The 13,204-nt window shown below is 46.6% G+C and overlaps 1 protein-coding gene across 2 annotated transcripts in view; it reads right to left on the minus strand.

Annotated features, from left to right (window-relative positions):
- The window catches only part of LOC133357889 (cadherin-4-like), a 30,745-nt gene extending 21,301 nt beyond the window's left edge, over nucleotides 1-9,444 (minus strand). Inside the window, exons 1-5 of one of the 2 annotated variants that reach the window (XM_061576046.1) lie at nucleotides 9,421-9,444; nucleotides 8,998-9,095; nucleotides 4,522-4,647; nucleotides 2,223-2,378; nucleotides 594-738 (exon numbers count right to left, since the gene is read on the minus strand). In XM_061576046.1, the coding sequence (XP_061432030.1) occupies nucleotides 594-738; nucleotides 2,223-2,378; nucleotides 4,522-4,647; nucleotides 8,998-9,036 (466 nt within the window). In that variant the 5' untranslated portion in view covers nucleotides 9,037-9,095; nucleotides 9,421-9,444. Of the gene's footprint in view, nucleotides 1-593; nucleotides 739-2,222; nucleotides 2,379-4,521; nucleotides 4,648-8,997 lie in introns of both variants that reach the window. The other variant, XM_061576047.1, reaches the window with a different exon arrangement.
- Between the last annotated feature and the right edge of the window lie 3,760 nt (nucleotides 9,445-13,204).

Below are 13,204 nucleotides of genomic sequence, written 5' to 3' on the forward strand. Positions count from 1 at the left end.
GTTCGGTGGGGAGGTGCATGGGTGGGCGGAATTCCGGATATGCACGTCAGACAGACAGACAAATAATCCCTGGTGGGCTCATCTACTCGATCGCTCTCTCACTCAAACACGTTCCTTCGGAGTGGGCAGGTAGGAACTTGGTTGGACAGCGCATTCGTGCATGACAGAAAGCTCGCGGTCACGTGACGCACTTCAACCAATCCGGGAGCGTGCTACATGTTTGGGAGGGGCTATGCACGACAGACAAATAATCCCTGGTGGGCAGTGTGGAACCTGTTGTTCCTACCTGTAAAAGTAGTGAACTATTTGTCCTTTGTAAACGTGACACATGTTTTACTGTTTTAACCGTGTCGGGTAGTGGCGGGTTACGACACATTTATAAATAACGCGATCTAACCCAAAACCCTTCATTATGAATAATATTGGTCACGAAAGCCTTACGTGTCAAACTACTGTACATAGCTTCAGTTAGTTGGAGAGGGGGAGGGGGGGGACCTTTCTACCTGATACAATTTTTTGTAACAAAATCAAAAAAATCAAAATCGACTCCACCGCTCGACCAAACGCAGCCCCGTGGGGTGGTGAGGACGTACCCTTGGCGGCGCCCTCGGTGACGCTGGCCGGGTATGTGGCGCGCGAGAACTGCGGCGCGTTGTCGTTGATGTCCTTCACGTGGATGACGAGGTCGAACGGGGTCTCCAGTGCGTTGCCCTGCTCATCGTAGGCCTGCACCTTCAGCTGCCGCCCGACACACACACACACACACCACGTGAACAACACCAAGGTCTCATATTCTTAGGTTTTTTTCGGTAAAGTCACGTAGGTAAAAATATTAAAATTAAAATTAATAAAAGTAAAAAGTCACGTAGGTTAAATTTTTAAATTAATAAAAATAAAAGTGAAAAAAATATTTATATTATTTTTCTTTTACTTTTATTAATTTTTATTTAAATTTTTTACCTATGTGACTTTACCGAAAAAGACCTAAGAATATGAGACCTTGCAGTCACGAAAGCTTCAAATCTAGAATTAACACCAAGGTCACCAACCCACACATGTACAAGGCCCCTACTACTGACCTCCTGCATACCAGGCGAGGAAGTTAACATCTCAATCACCGCGGCCGGGAAGGTGTCACTGAGCTGTGTGTAGCTCTTTTACAGAAGCGACCTGGCCATCAAAAATGACAGCTCAACGAAGTGGCTTATCATCGTGTGGAAACGTATAGCAGCCAAACACTCTCAACGCATCGATAATAGAGGGTTTTATGGGTTAGATTTACGCGATCTAACCACAAAAAAACTCTATTTTGGATGATATTGGTCGCGAAAGCCTACGTGTTAAACTGACTCTAAACGCGTGTTGATTCTAAATGTGGAGGGAAAACCGGAGGACCCGGATAAAAATCCACGCGACCACGGGGAGAACATGCAAACTCCAAACAAACAGGCGTATTGGTAGATATCGAACCCACGACCTCCTGCATACCAGGCGAGGGAGTTAACATCTTGCCACCGTATGATATAGCCTACACCAGGGGTGGGCAACCAAAATAAGAAGAAACACATTTTTTTTAATTTTGGTAAAAATGAAACTCGATTTAAAGAGTGTATGGGTGAGTGAGTAAGTCGCTAGGTGAATGAGCGAAGTTAGTGGATGGATGGGTGAGTAGGTGGGTGGATTATACAAGTAGGAACAACAGTTCCACACTGCCCACCAGGGATTATTTGTCTGTCGCGCATAGCCCCTCCCAAACATGTAGTACGCCCCCGGATTGGTTGAAGTGCGTCACGTGACCGCGAGCTTTCTGTCGTGCACGAATGCGCTGTCCAACCAAGTTCCTACCTGCCCACTCCGAAGGAACGTGTTTGAGTGAGAGAGCGATCGAGTGGATGAGCGAGTCAACAGGTGAGTCAACGAGTGAGTGGGTGCGCAGGCAAGTAGATGGGCGAGTGAGCGAATAGATAAGTGAGTGAATCGATAGATGGTGAATTAATTGGTGGGCGAGTGAGCCGTCGATTGAGTGAACGAATGAGCGGGCAACTGAGCGAGCGAGTGAATAGGTAGGATGGTGGTTGGCTGGGTGATTGAGCCGTCGAGGAAGTAAGCGAGCAGGCAAGTGAGAAAGTAAGTGAGTGAGTGAGTGATTGAGTGAATGAATGGTTAGGATGGTGGTTGGCTGGGTGATTGAACCGTCAAGAGAGTGAGTGAGTGATCCTTACGGTGTAAGTGGGGATCTCCTCACGGTCCACCACCTTCTGCTGGTAAATGCGTCCGAATTTAGGGTCCATCGAGAAGACCCCGAGTGGGGGTTGGTCGACCCCCTCCCCCGTCATCACGTACGTCACTTCCATGAGCTTTGAGATGTCCGAGATGACCTGCGGAAATCGCGACAATCATTACCACAATCATCACCACAATCATCACCACAATCATCACCACAATCATCACCACAATCATTACCATCACCGCAATCATCACCATAATCATCACCACAATCATTACCATCACCACAATCATTACCATCACCGCAATCATCACCATAATCATCACCACAATCATTACCATCACCGCAATCATCACCATAATCATCACCACAATCATCACCATAATTGTTACCACAATCATCACCATAATCATTACCATCACCACAATCATCACCACAATCATCACCATCATAATCACCATAATCATTAGCATCACCACAATCATCACCATAATCATCACCACAATCATCACCATAATCATTACCACAATCATCACCATAATCATTACCATCATCATCACCATAATCATTACCTTGACCACAATCATCACCATAATCATCACCACAATCATCACCATAATCATTACCATCATCACCACAATCATCACCACAATCATTGCCATCATCACCACAATCATCACCATCATCACCACCACCACAATCATCACCAACATCAACATTAGAATTACCACAATAACCATCATCGCTACCACAATCGTCATCATCATCACCATCATCACCACAATCATTACCACAATCATCACGGTCACAACAATCATTACCATCACCATAACCATCATCACCACTCAAATCAACATCACATTCATGATCATCAAAAACAAATATCTCCCTTATACACTTAACAGACTGTTGGAACAAGTGCTGTTAGCGAGCACCTATGATGGCCGGCACAGCACACGAGGGGGTGGGTGGCCAGCACCACGCCCGGCCGCCTTTGTCTCCCCAGTGGCGATGATGTTTAAGCACAGAGCCAGATATGATCATCACCACCGCCATCACAATCATCATTAGAATCACAGCAACGGATATAATCTTCACCGCCAGCAACGCCACCATTTAGGGCCGTCCATAAATGACGTCACGCGATTTTTGACGATTTTTGACCCCCCCCCCTCGTCACACGGCGTCACAAAAAGTCAGAGCCCCCCCCCCTCAAATATGACGTCACAAAGCTCTGCACCCCCCCCCCCCCAAAAAATAAAACATGCTTCAAATCGCTTTAAACTATTGTCATTGTAGTGCGTATTTAATGTGGCGCTGCACTCTGATGTTGTAGTAGAAAACATTTATTAAAAAGTTCAGACTCATTCAGACACTGTCTTTCCGACAGACCTGTTCTTCACCTGAGGACGGCTGCTTGCGTTGTGGCCGAAACGTCGTGATAATTATTTTATCATGTTTTATTTTTATTATTTTATTATTTCCCTTCTACGTGATTTTACCGAAAGAACCAAGAAGATGAATCCCTGCAGTCACGAAAGCTTTAAATCGAAATGTATTAAAAAGTTTATTTAATTAAGTAGAACGTGTTGTATATATTTATTTAAAGTTGCGCATTTTGATGTGACGTCACATTTCTGAACCCCCCCCCCCCCTCGTCACACATCGTCACAAATGTCTGACCCCCCCCCCCAGGTGCGTGACGTCATTTATGGTAGGCCCCTTAGCAACCATGAGCAACCACAATAATCAGCCTCCCATCAATGACCACCGCCACCACCATCAGCAACAGCAAGAACAACAACATCATCATCTCGATGTAAAGCTTTCGTGACTGCAGGGATTCATCTTCTTGGTTCTTTCGGTAAAGTCACGTAGAAGGGAAATAATAAAATAATAAAAATAAAACGTAAAAAAATATATACGCTCCAAGCGTGGTGGTGTTCATTCAGACGCTGTCTCCCCGACAGACCTGGTCTTCACCTGAGGACGGCTGCTTGCGTTGTGGCCGAAACGTTGTGAGAATTATTTTATTATATTTTATTTTTATTATTTTATTACTTCCCTTCTACGTGACTTTACCGAAAGAACCAAGAAGATGAATCCCTGCAGTCACGAAAGCTTTAAATCGAAATTTAGCTACATAGCATATAATTCTCACAATTATTTTATTATGTTTTATTTTTATTATTTTATCACTTCCCTTCTACGTGACTTTACCGAAAGAACCAAGAAGAAACATCATCATCATCAGCATTCATCGTCGTATTCATCGTCCGCCTCCTCCTCCTTACGAATCTGAGGTATCTGGGCACTCCTTGTCCATCGCCCTCGGTGACGGTGATGGGAGGGGTCCCCCAGCCTCTGCGTCGTCTGATGGCAGAGGAGGGAGATCCTTGCGCACCCCACCACTTTGACACCTAGAGGCAGAGTTTGGATTTCGGGGGGTGGGGGGACACGGACATGCTGATATGATTCTAGATTTGAAGCTTTCGTGACTGCAAGGATTAATATTCTTAGGTTTTTTCGGTAAAAGTTACGTAGGTAAAAAAATTAGAATTAATAAAAATAAAAATCACGTTTCGGAGGCAACACAAGCTTCCGTCTTCAGGTGGAACCGTCACAGCACGATAGCTGTATCTCACTTGATACTCACTTGATACTCACTTGATACAGCTATCGTGCTGTGACGGTTCCACCTGAAGACGGAAGCTTGTGTTGCCTCCGAAACGTGATTTTTATTTCTATTAATTTTATTAATTTAAATTAAAACATTTTACCTACGTGACTTCACAAAAAAAACCCTAAGAATATGCTGATATGAGCTACCCGTCGGAGGCCGTCGGAATGCGAGAAGGGCTGCGTGCAGAACGAGAGAGCGAGCGAGAGAGCGAGAGAGTTGAGCGAGAGGTGGGGGTTTACATAAAGCAAAGTAAAAAAAAAATACGAAATGATGAATGAAGCAAAGTGCCGAATACATGGAGCATTTTCTTGTTTCCACTGATCGTAAAAAAAAGGGGGAGAGAGAGAGAGCCGCAGTGGAATGCAGCATCGCCCTCGTGGTCAGGGGTGGTGAGTGAGTGAATGGATGAGTGAATTGATAAATGGTGAATTACTTGGTGAGGAGCGGTGGTGCAGTGGTTAGCGCGCTGCGCTCCGAACCCGGCATCCCGAGTTCGGTTCCCGTTCACGGCCAACACCAGCGACGATTATTTTAACCAGTCTTGGGCCTCCCCTAGGCCGACTCAGCATCAAATGAGTACCTGGTGCTGGCCACTCACCCTTCGTGTGCCGTACCGGGTAACATAGGTGCTCGCGAACAGCACTTGCCCCGACAGTCTTTTCAAGGCTATACGGGGGATCTTTGTATTTGGGTGGGTGGATGGGTGGGTGGGTAAGTGAGGGAGTGAGTGAGTGCGTGTGTGGGTGAGTGGGTAGATGAGTGAATGGTTGGTAGCTAGGTGGACAGGTGGGTTGGAGGATGGATGGGTGAGTGGGTGGGTGGGTGGTTGAGTACATAAGTGAGTGGATGATTGAGTGGTTGAGTGGATAGATGGATAAGTGGGTGATTAGGTGGAAGGATGGTTGAGCAGATGGGTGGATAAACGAGTGGCTGGGTGGGTAGGTGGATGAGTGCTTGTGTGTATGCATGGGTGAGTGGGTGGGAGGGTTTGTTGATGAGTGGGTGGGTGGTGTTAATCTACTCAACAAGAAGTACACATCATGGGACCTCCTTTGCCAGTACCAAAATATAAGAATCGGTTTTCCCCCTTTTGGCGTCTTCTGGTCTAACACCGCTTGAGACGAGGCTCAAAAGAAAGCTGTCTCTGGTGTGGACCAATCAGTTTCAAAGGCAATGCATAGATTATCAGAGTATGTTTTTGTTTGCATTCTGACCACAAGTATTGTGGTTAATGCAGACATGGTTACTTGTAAAAGGTTTCAGTTTGGTGTTGTAACATCTTAACACAGCTGTTTTGTTGCCAGAAAAAAGTGGAAAACCTATTGTCATAACAAGTACACACCCAAGCAGGTCAACATTTTAACATCATCATCACCACCATGCGTGCTGGCGTCATACCCGACATTACTTCAATAGAATAACCATCGCCGCCTACTGATAGAGGAATACCTACTTGTTTGCGTTCACCTTGTGGCGCACGGGGACAGCGTTCAATCACGGGGTTTCCTACGATAAACCACGTACGAACTAAAGCCGGGCAGTAGAATGATGGAGATGAGACAGGATACACGTTGAGATGCGAGCACATACACCATTGGAACCTCATTTGCCAGTAAAAAATATGATAATTGGTTTTTTACCCTTCTATCTGGCAATAAAACTGACTGAGGAGTCATGTTTGCATAGACCACAATACCTGCAGCCATAATGCAAACAAAAAACATAACCCTGATAATATATGCACTGTCAATCAACTTCAAGGACAGTGCATATATTATCAGAGTTATGTTTTTTTGCATTATGGCTGCAGGTATTGTGGTCTATGTAAACATGACTCCTTGTAAAAAAGGTGTCTGTTTTGTTGCCAGATAGAAGGGTAAAAAACCAATTATCATGTGAGCACATGTATGTACGTATGTTGAACGTCTTCTTGGTTCTTTCGGTAAAGTCACGTAGAAGGGAAATAATAAAATAATAAAAATAAAACCTGATTTTTTATTATTTCCCTTCTACGTGACTTTATCGAAAGAATCAAGAAGATGAATCCCTGCAGTCACGAAAGCTTTAAATCGAAATTAATATTGAGCGTCTTTCGCATGGTACGTAGCAGAGGTCGCAACCGGGTACCCGATACCCGTACCCTACCCGATACCCGGCTACCTGTACCCGGCCGGGTACGGGTACGGGTCCCCGTTTGCGACCCTGGTACGGCCGGGTACGGGTAGACCGTGAGTCACTGGTGAGTCACCGTTTCTCACTCATTTCCCAACGTCTTGTTTCTTCTCACAATTCAAGTTCCTAGAATCAACCCACCCGCGCCTGCAATATGGCTTCATCCCAGAGGTCGCAATCAGGTACCCGATACCCGTACCCTACCCAATACCCGGCCGGGTACGGGTAGGGTACGGGTACGGCCGGGTACGGCTACCCGTTTGCGACCCTGGTGCGGCCGGGTACGGGTACGGGTAAGGAATCAAAACCCGTTTGCGACCTTTGGTACGTAGCCAGCCGTGCCAATCGGAGGTGCGGAGGAAGGACACGCTAAACACCAAAAAAGCAGTTCTAAAGAAATGAGTTTGTCAACCTAGATGATTTAAAAGTGATGAGCTCCAGCGGTTTCCTGATATCTGAAGGAAGAGCGTTCCAGACGGCCACAGAAGCGCATCTGAAAACGCCGCACGACGCGGTGAAAACCGTCTTTGTTCGGTGGTTCGACTAAAGCCGCTGCTGCTGCGAGGGTGACCGCAGTTCACGTGGTTGATGGTTTATGCTCCTTGACGTCGTGAGAATCATTTTATAATGTTTTATTTTATTATTTTATTATTTCCATTCTACGTGACTTTACCGAAAGAACCAAGAAGATCAGCAAGGTTTTGTGGTTCATTTATGGCAAGCATTGTGTGTTGTAATGAGTGCGAGCATTTTTTTCGATTTAAAGCTTTCGTGACTGCAGGGATTCATCTTCTTGGTTCTTTCGGTAAAGTCACGTAGAAGGGAAATAATAATAAAAATTTAACATATTAAAATACAATTCTCACGACGTTTCGGCCACAATGCAAGCAGCCGTCCTCAGGTGAAGAACAGGGCTGTCGGATAGACAGCGTCCGAATGTATGTACGTTTGTTGAACAAATGTTGAACGTTCATTCAGACGCTGTCTTTCCGACAGCCCTGTTCTTCACCTGAGGACGGCTGCTTGCGTTGTGGCCGAAACGTCGTGAGAATTGTATTTTATTATGTTTTATTTGTATTATTTTATTATTTCCATTCTACGTGACTTTACCGAAAGAACCAAGAAGATGAGTGCCACCATGTAATGTAAGCGCCCAATAAATGCGAATCTATTCCACAGCCGTATCAGCGATCGTACTATGAGTAGACTGACCTCAGTCATGGGAATGTGGAATTTCCACCTGTCGTCTCAATAGGAGTTTAAAAAAATTAACTCGTAAAAACAAAGTTTTTCACTATAAATCCTTTATATGCGTGGCGGCCAGAGTCCTCTCGTCCTCTGGCTTGAGATGGCTGCCACCTATGGGTCAGATGATTGCCTGCCACCATTAAGCAATTGGTAATTAAATATAAAAAAAATGTTCCTAACAAGTGTAAAGTTACGGAAATTTTTTTCACGAAAATAAATTGTCACGCACAACGAGTCTGTGTGCAAATGTCAGCTCGATTGGATCACGGGAAGTGGGTTAAAAAACGACCGAAAGATCTGCACGGTCATAAGCGTGCAAGCAAGCAAGTGAACTTAATATAAAGGATTTTTTTAAAAATATTTTAAAAAGCAAGAAAAATGCAAATCAGAGCATGGCTGAAACCAAGCTCTCCCTCGCTATGCGAAAGAACTTGGTTTAGTAAAATATTTGATTCTACCAAAAATGTGAATCAGGGTATCCCAAAATCTAATCCTCACATCGCCCATGCGAATACATTGCGAATACAATTTCATCGCATTTAGTTTGAGAGAGATGCCGAAAAGGGGATTATTGTTCCCTTGGGCGTGATGCCCAGGCCACAATTTGGGATGAACTCTGGGTAGTTAAATGACCTCCACAAAAAAATCAACAAACTTTGGCACTCACCCCACAACAGAGACAGAGGAGAATCCACACGCGCGCCATGACCCCCGCGCTCAGTTCGTCGAGACTTCTGTTGACCGCGAGCCTGTCAGCGTCGTCCGCTGGTAGAAGACACGAAGACAAAGATCCTTCCACTGTTGGGGACAAGTGTTATTAGGCCGGCAGGGAACACGAGCGGGGTGGGTGGTCAGCACCGCGCCCGGCCGCCTTTTTGCCGAGTGACGATGTTGACTACACACCACGCAAAGCTACTAATTTGAGGCTGAGTCGACCTAAGGGGAGGCCCACGACCGGTTCAGATAGTCGCCGGCGGTGTTGGCGGCTGTGAACGTGAAAATCGCTGAGGTTTCGCGGTGCAGAGCGCTGACTGCTAGGACACCCGCCGCTCCACTGAGCAGTAGACGCGCACGCTCCCCGCAAACTCACCGGAGAAACGCGTAAGCCGGTCTCGACAGACACCCACCTCACACACAACGCGCTCCCCATCCCCCACACCGCCGCATCCTGACCAACACCCCCCTCTCCCCGCAGCCGCTCGCTACCCAACCCTAACCCGCGTCCCCTCTGACCTTCGTAATCGGTATAAGCGTGCTCGGTGGCCCTGTGCGTTTTATCGTCAGCCCCTCCGCTGGACTTGGTTGGGCAGTCATCGGCAATGTGAGAGATGTTGGATAGCTCCACGGCTAGAATTGTCTCGTCCCTGTCTGTTCTCTTTGATAGCCACGACTCGCGTTGTTGTGATGTTTTGATTTAAAGCTTTCGTGACTGCGGGGATTAATATGCTTGGTTCTTTCGGTAAAGTCACGTAGAAAGGAAATAATACAATAATAAAAATAAAACATAATAAATAATTCTCACGACGTTTCGGCCACAACGCAAGCAGCCGTCCTCAGGTGGAGAACAGGTCTGTCGAGAAGACAGTCTGAATGACTGTTCTCCACCTGAGGACGGCTGCTTGCGTTGTGGCCGAAACGTCGTGAGAATTATTTTATTATGTTTTATTTTATTATTTTATTATTTCCATTCTACGTGACTTTACCGAAAGAACCAAGAAAATATTATGATTCCGATTCTCGAACCGGTATCCGATTGCGAAAATCGTTGCAAGGTGAACCGGCTCTGATAGCCACGACTCACTTTGTTGTGATGTTTCGATTTAAAGCTTTCGTGACTGCAGGGATTCATATGCTTGGTTCTTTCGGTAAAGTCACGTCGAAGGGAAAACCAATAAACAATTTGATTATTTTATTTTTATTATTGTTTTTTTCCTTTCTACGTGACTTTACCGAAAGAACCAAGAATATGTTGTGATGCTTTATAAATCCGTAAGTGGACTCGCAACTCAGCTATGTGGCGGTCAAACTTATATTTTGGTTTTCGTGTCAAAAAGCGGCCAACTGAAGCGGATACCACAGAGCTACCTCTGAGATCCCTTCTAAGTGACCTCGGGTTCTCATACCGTGGGGCAGCACTTCATCAACCACTCTGCCTTCTCAGATTAGCCTCAGTCGCATGACAAAAACACATTTTATTCTGAGAGCTGGAAGTTACCCAAAATATAAGTGAAACCACAAAATATAATACGGATATTTTTTTTTTCGTGCAGTAATTGGTGACCGGGTTGAGACCATGAACGCACGCTTTCACACACACTCCTCGCAAATTTGGAGAGAACATACTAACTCCAAATAGTTTAAGGCGCCCGTGTCAGGCATCGAACCCATGCGCTTCTGGGTGTGAAGCAAGACTATTGCTCCTGCGCTGTTGCCGTCACCACCACCACCACCAACCACCCTTATCCCCGAATGACGATGCTAACAAACAGTGGTGTCGGTCACAAGCAAACAAGTCGACGCAGTTGGTGATAAACATTAAATACGAGCTTGGTTAAGAGTCATAAAATAAGGAATAAAACGATAGAACAAAACCCCGGGGCTCTCCTAGGACTGGTAATTATCTTAACATTTTCATTATCTATCGGATCGTTTTTCGCACAATCCGGGGTGGGAGGTTTCAACGCGACGGTACAACGCAGTGGTTCTCAGAAAGGGCATCTCGCAACCCCAAGGGGGGTGCGTGCACCTCAAGGTTAACAACCCCTGGGATAGATACGTAGGTAAAACATGAAATTAAAATTAATAAAAAATAAAAACAATAAAATCACGACGTTTCGGAGGCAACACAAGCTTCCGTCTTCAGGTGAATCAAGTCCACTTGATACAGATTTTTTGCTGTGACAGTTTCACCTGAAGACGGACGCTTGTGTTGCCTCCGAAACGTCGTGATTTTATTGTTTTTATTTTTTTATTAATTTTAATCTCATTTTTTTACCTACATGGTGACTTTACCGAAAGATCTAAGAGTATGAATCCTTGCAGTCACGAAAGCTTCAAATCTAGAACCCTGGGATAGACTCCCTTGTCCACATCCAAGCGAGTGGCGAGCACCACGAGGAACGGTCGAAGAGAGCGTGCCCGTTTATTGACGATCGGGACGCTCCGGTCGGAGTCTGCGAACGCGCGGCACGCGTTGGTACGAAACGGATCGCTCCAAATCGCCGCCGAGCAGATCCATTGAGAAGCCGAATTTGACTCAATACTGCAAGCAACTGATTGCGCGATTGGTTGCAAGAGGGGGTTCCACACACGCATGCGTAAACGCACATTTCTTACCCGAGCGATCAGCTGTGTCCAACTTGGTTGCATGGAACTGCATCGCTTTTGTAAACCTGGGGGTCTCTCTTCTTTCCAGTCGAGTTGCGCAACCGGTTGCTCGCAGTAGGGAGACGCAGTCAGTTTTCAAGCGAGTGATCTGCGGCAACGCGTTTCGTCATCACGTGATGGACATTTGCAAACCTCTGGTTGGTCGTTACGATACTGAGCACCGCACGCGCTCAGATGTGGACAAAGCAGTTGCAGGTAGCAATGAAATCACGCGGATTTCGGGATGAGCAATTTTGTCGCGCAACAGATCGCTTCGGTGTTGGAGGCGCCTTTGGTGACAATGAAGTTGCACGCAACAAAAGAGAGGGTGCCAGAGATGGCGAGATGTTAATCACCTCGCCTGGTGTACAGGAGGTCGTGGGTTCCATCCCGACCCTGACGCCTGCTGCTGTATATTTGCGTCTCTCTCTCTCATCATCACCACGGTGGCTAGGAGATTTCAACTACCTCGCCTGGTGTGCAGGAGGTCGTGGGTTCCATCCCGACCCTGACGCCTGCTGCTGTATATTTGCGTCTCTCTCTATCATCATCATCATCATGGTGGCTAGGAGATGTCAACTACCTCGCCTGGTATACAGGAGGTCATGGGTTCCATCCCGACCCTGACGCCTGCTGCTGTATATTTGCGTCTCTCTCTATCATCATCATCATCATCACGGTGGCTAGGAGATGTTAACTACCTCGCCTGGTATACAGGAGATCATGGGTTCCATCCCGACCCTGACGCCTGCTGCTGCGTATTTGCGTTTCTCTCTATCATCATCATCACGGTGGCTAGGAGATGTCAACTACCTCGCCTGGTGTGCAGGAGGTCGTGGGTTCCATCCCGACCCTGACGCCGGCTGTGTATTCTGAGTTTACGAGTCTCTCTCTCTCCCTGTGGTCGCGTGGATTTTTATCCGGGGTCCTCCGGTTTTTCCCTCCACATTGAGAATCAACATCATGCGTTTATAGTATTTGGCTGTTACACATTTCCACGTGATAAAAAAAACACTTCATTGAGCTATCGTGTGTGTGGCCAGGTCGCTTCTGAAAAAGAGCTGTTATAGGTCAGTGTGCCATACCTGTTCAAGAAAAAAAAAAATGTTTTTTAATAAGTGAATCCTGTGCGGCGGCGGCGGCATTCCGAGTTGAAATGTTACGTTCATCGCCGTCCTAAAATTTGGCCGCGGGGCTGTGAATTAGAACGGGGATTGAGGTGGGCGGGCTGCGGCGTCTTGCCCTGGCGAGCTGGGCTGGCCTACCCGCAGGACGAGGAGGGAGGAGGAGGAGGAGGTAGAGGAGTTCGCGTGCTCCGTGCTGTTTTTTTTGTCCCCCCCAATTAATTCCAGCGCCTTGGGGAGTGTCATGGGAGCGGTGGGTGGGTGGTGGGTGTGGGGGACAATCCTCACAATCTCATCACTGCTCACTCCACATAATCTGCGACCACTTATCCGTGCACCTCCTCGCCCAGGTAAGCCCCCTCCCCCTCACACACACCTCGCTCC

This window comes from Lethenteron reissneri, chromosome 60, assembly GCF_015708825.2.
Source record: "Lethenteron reissneri isolate LAM-NWPU_2019-01 chromosome 60, ASM1570882v1, whole genome shotgun sequence".
Taxonomy (NCBI): Eukaryota; Metazoa; Chordata; class Hyperoartia; order Petromyzontiformes; family Petromyzontidae; genus Lethenteron; species Lethenteron reissneri.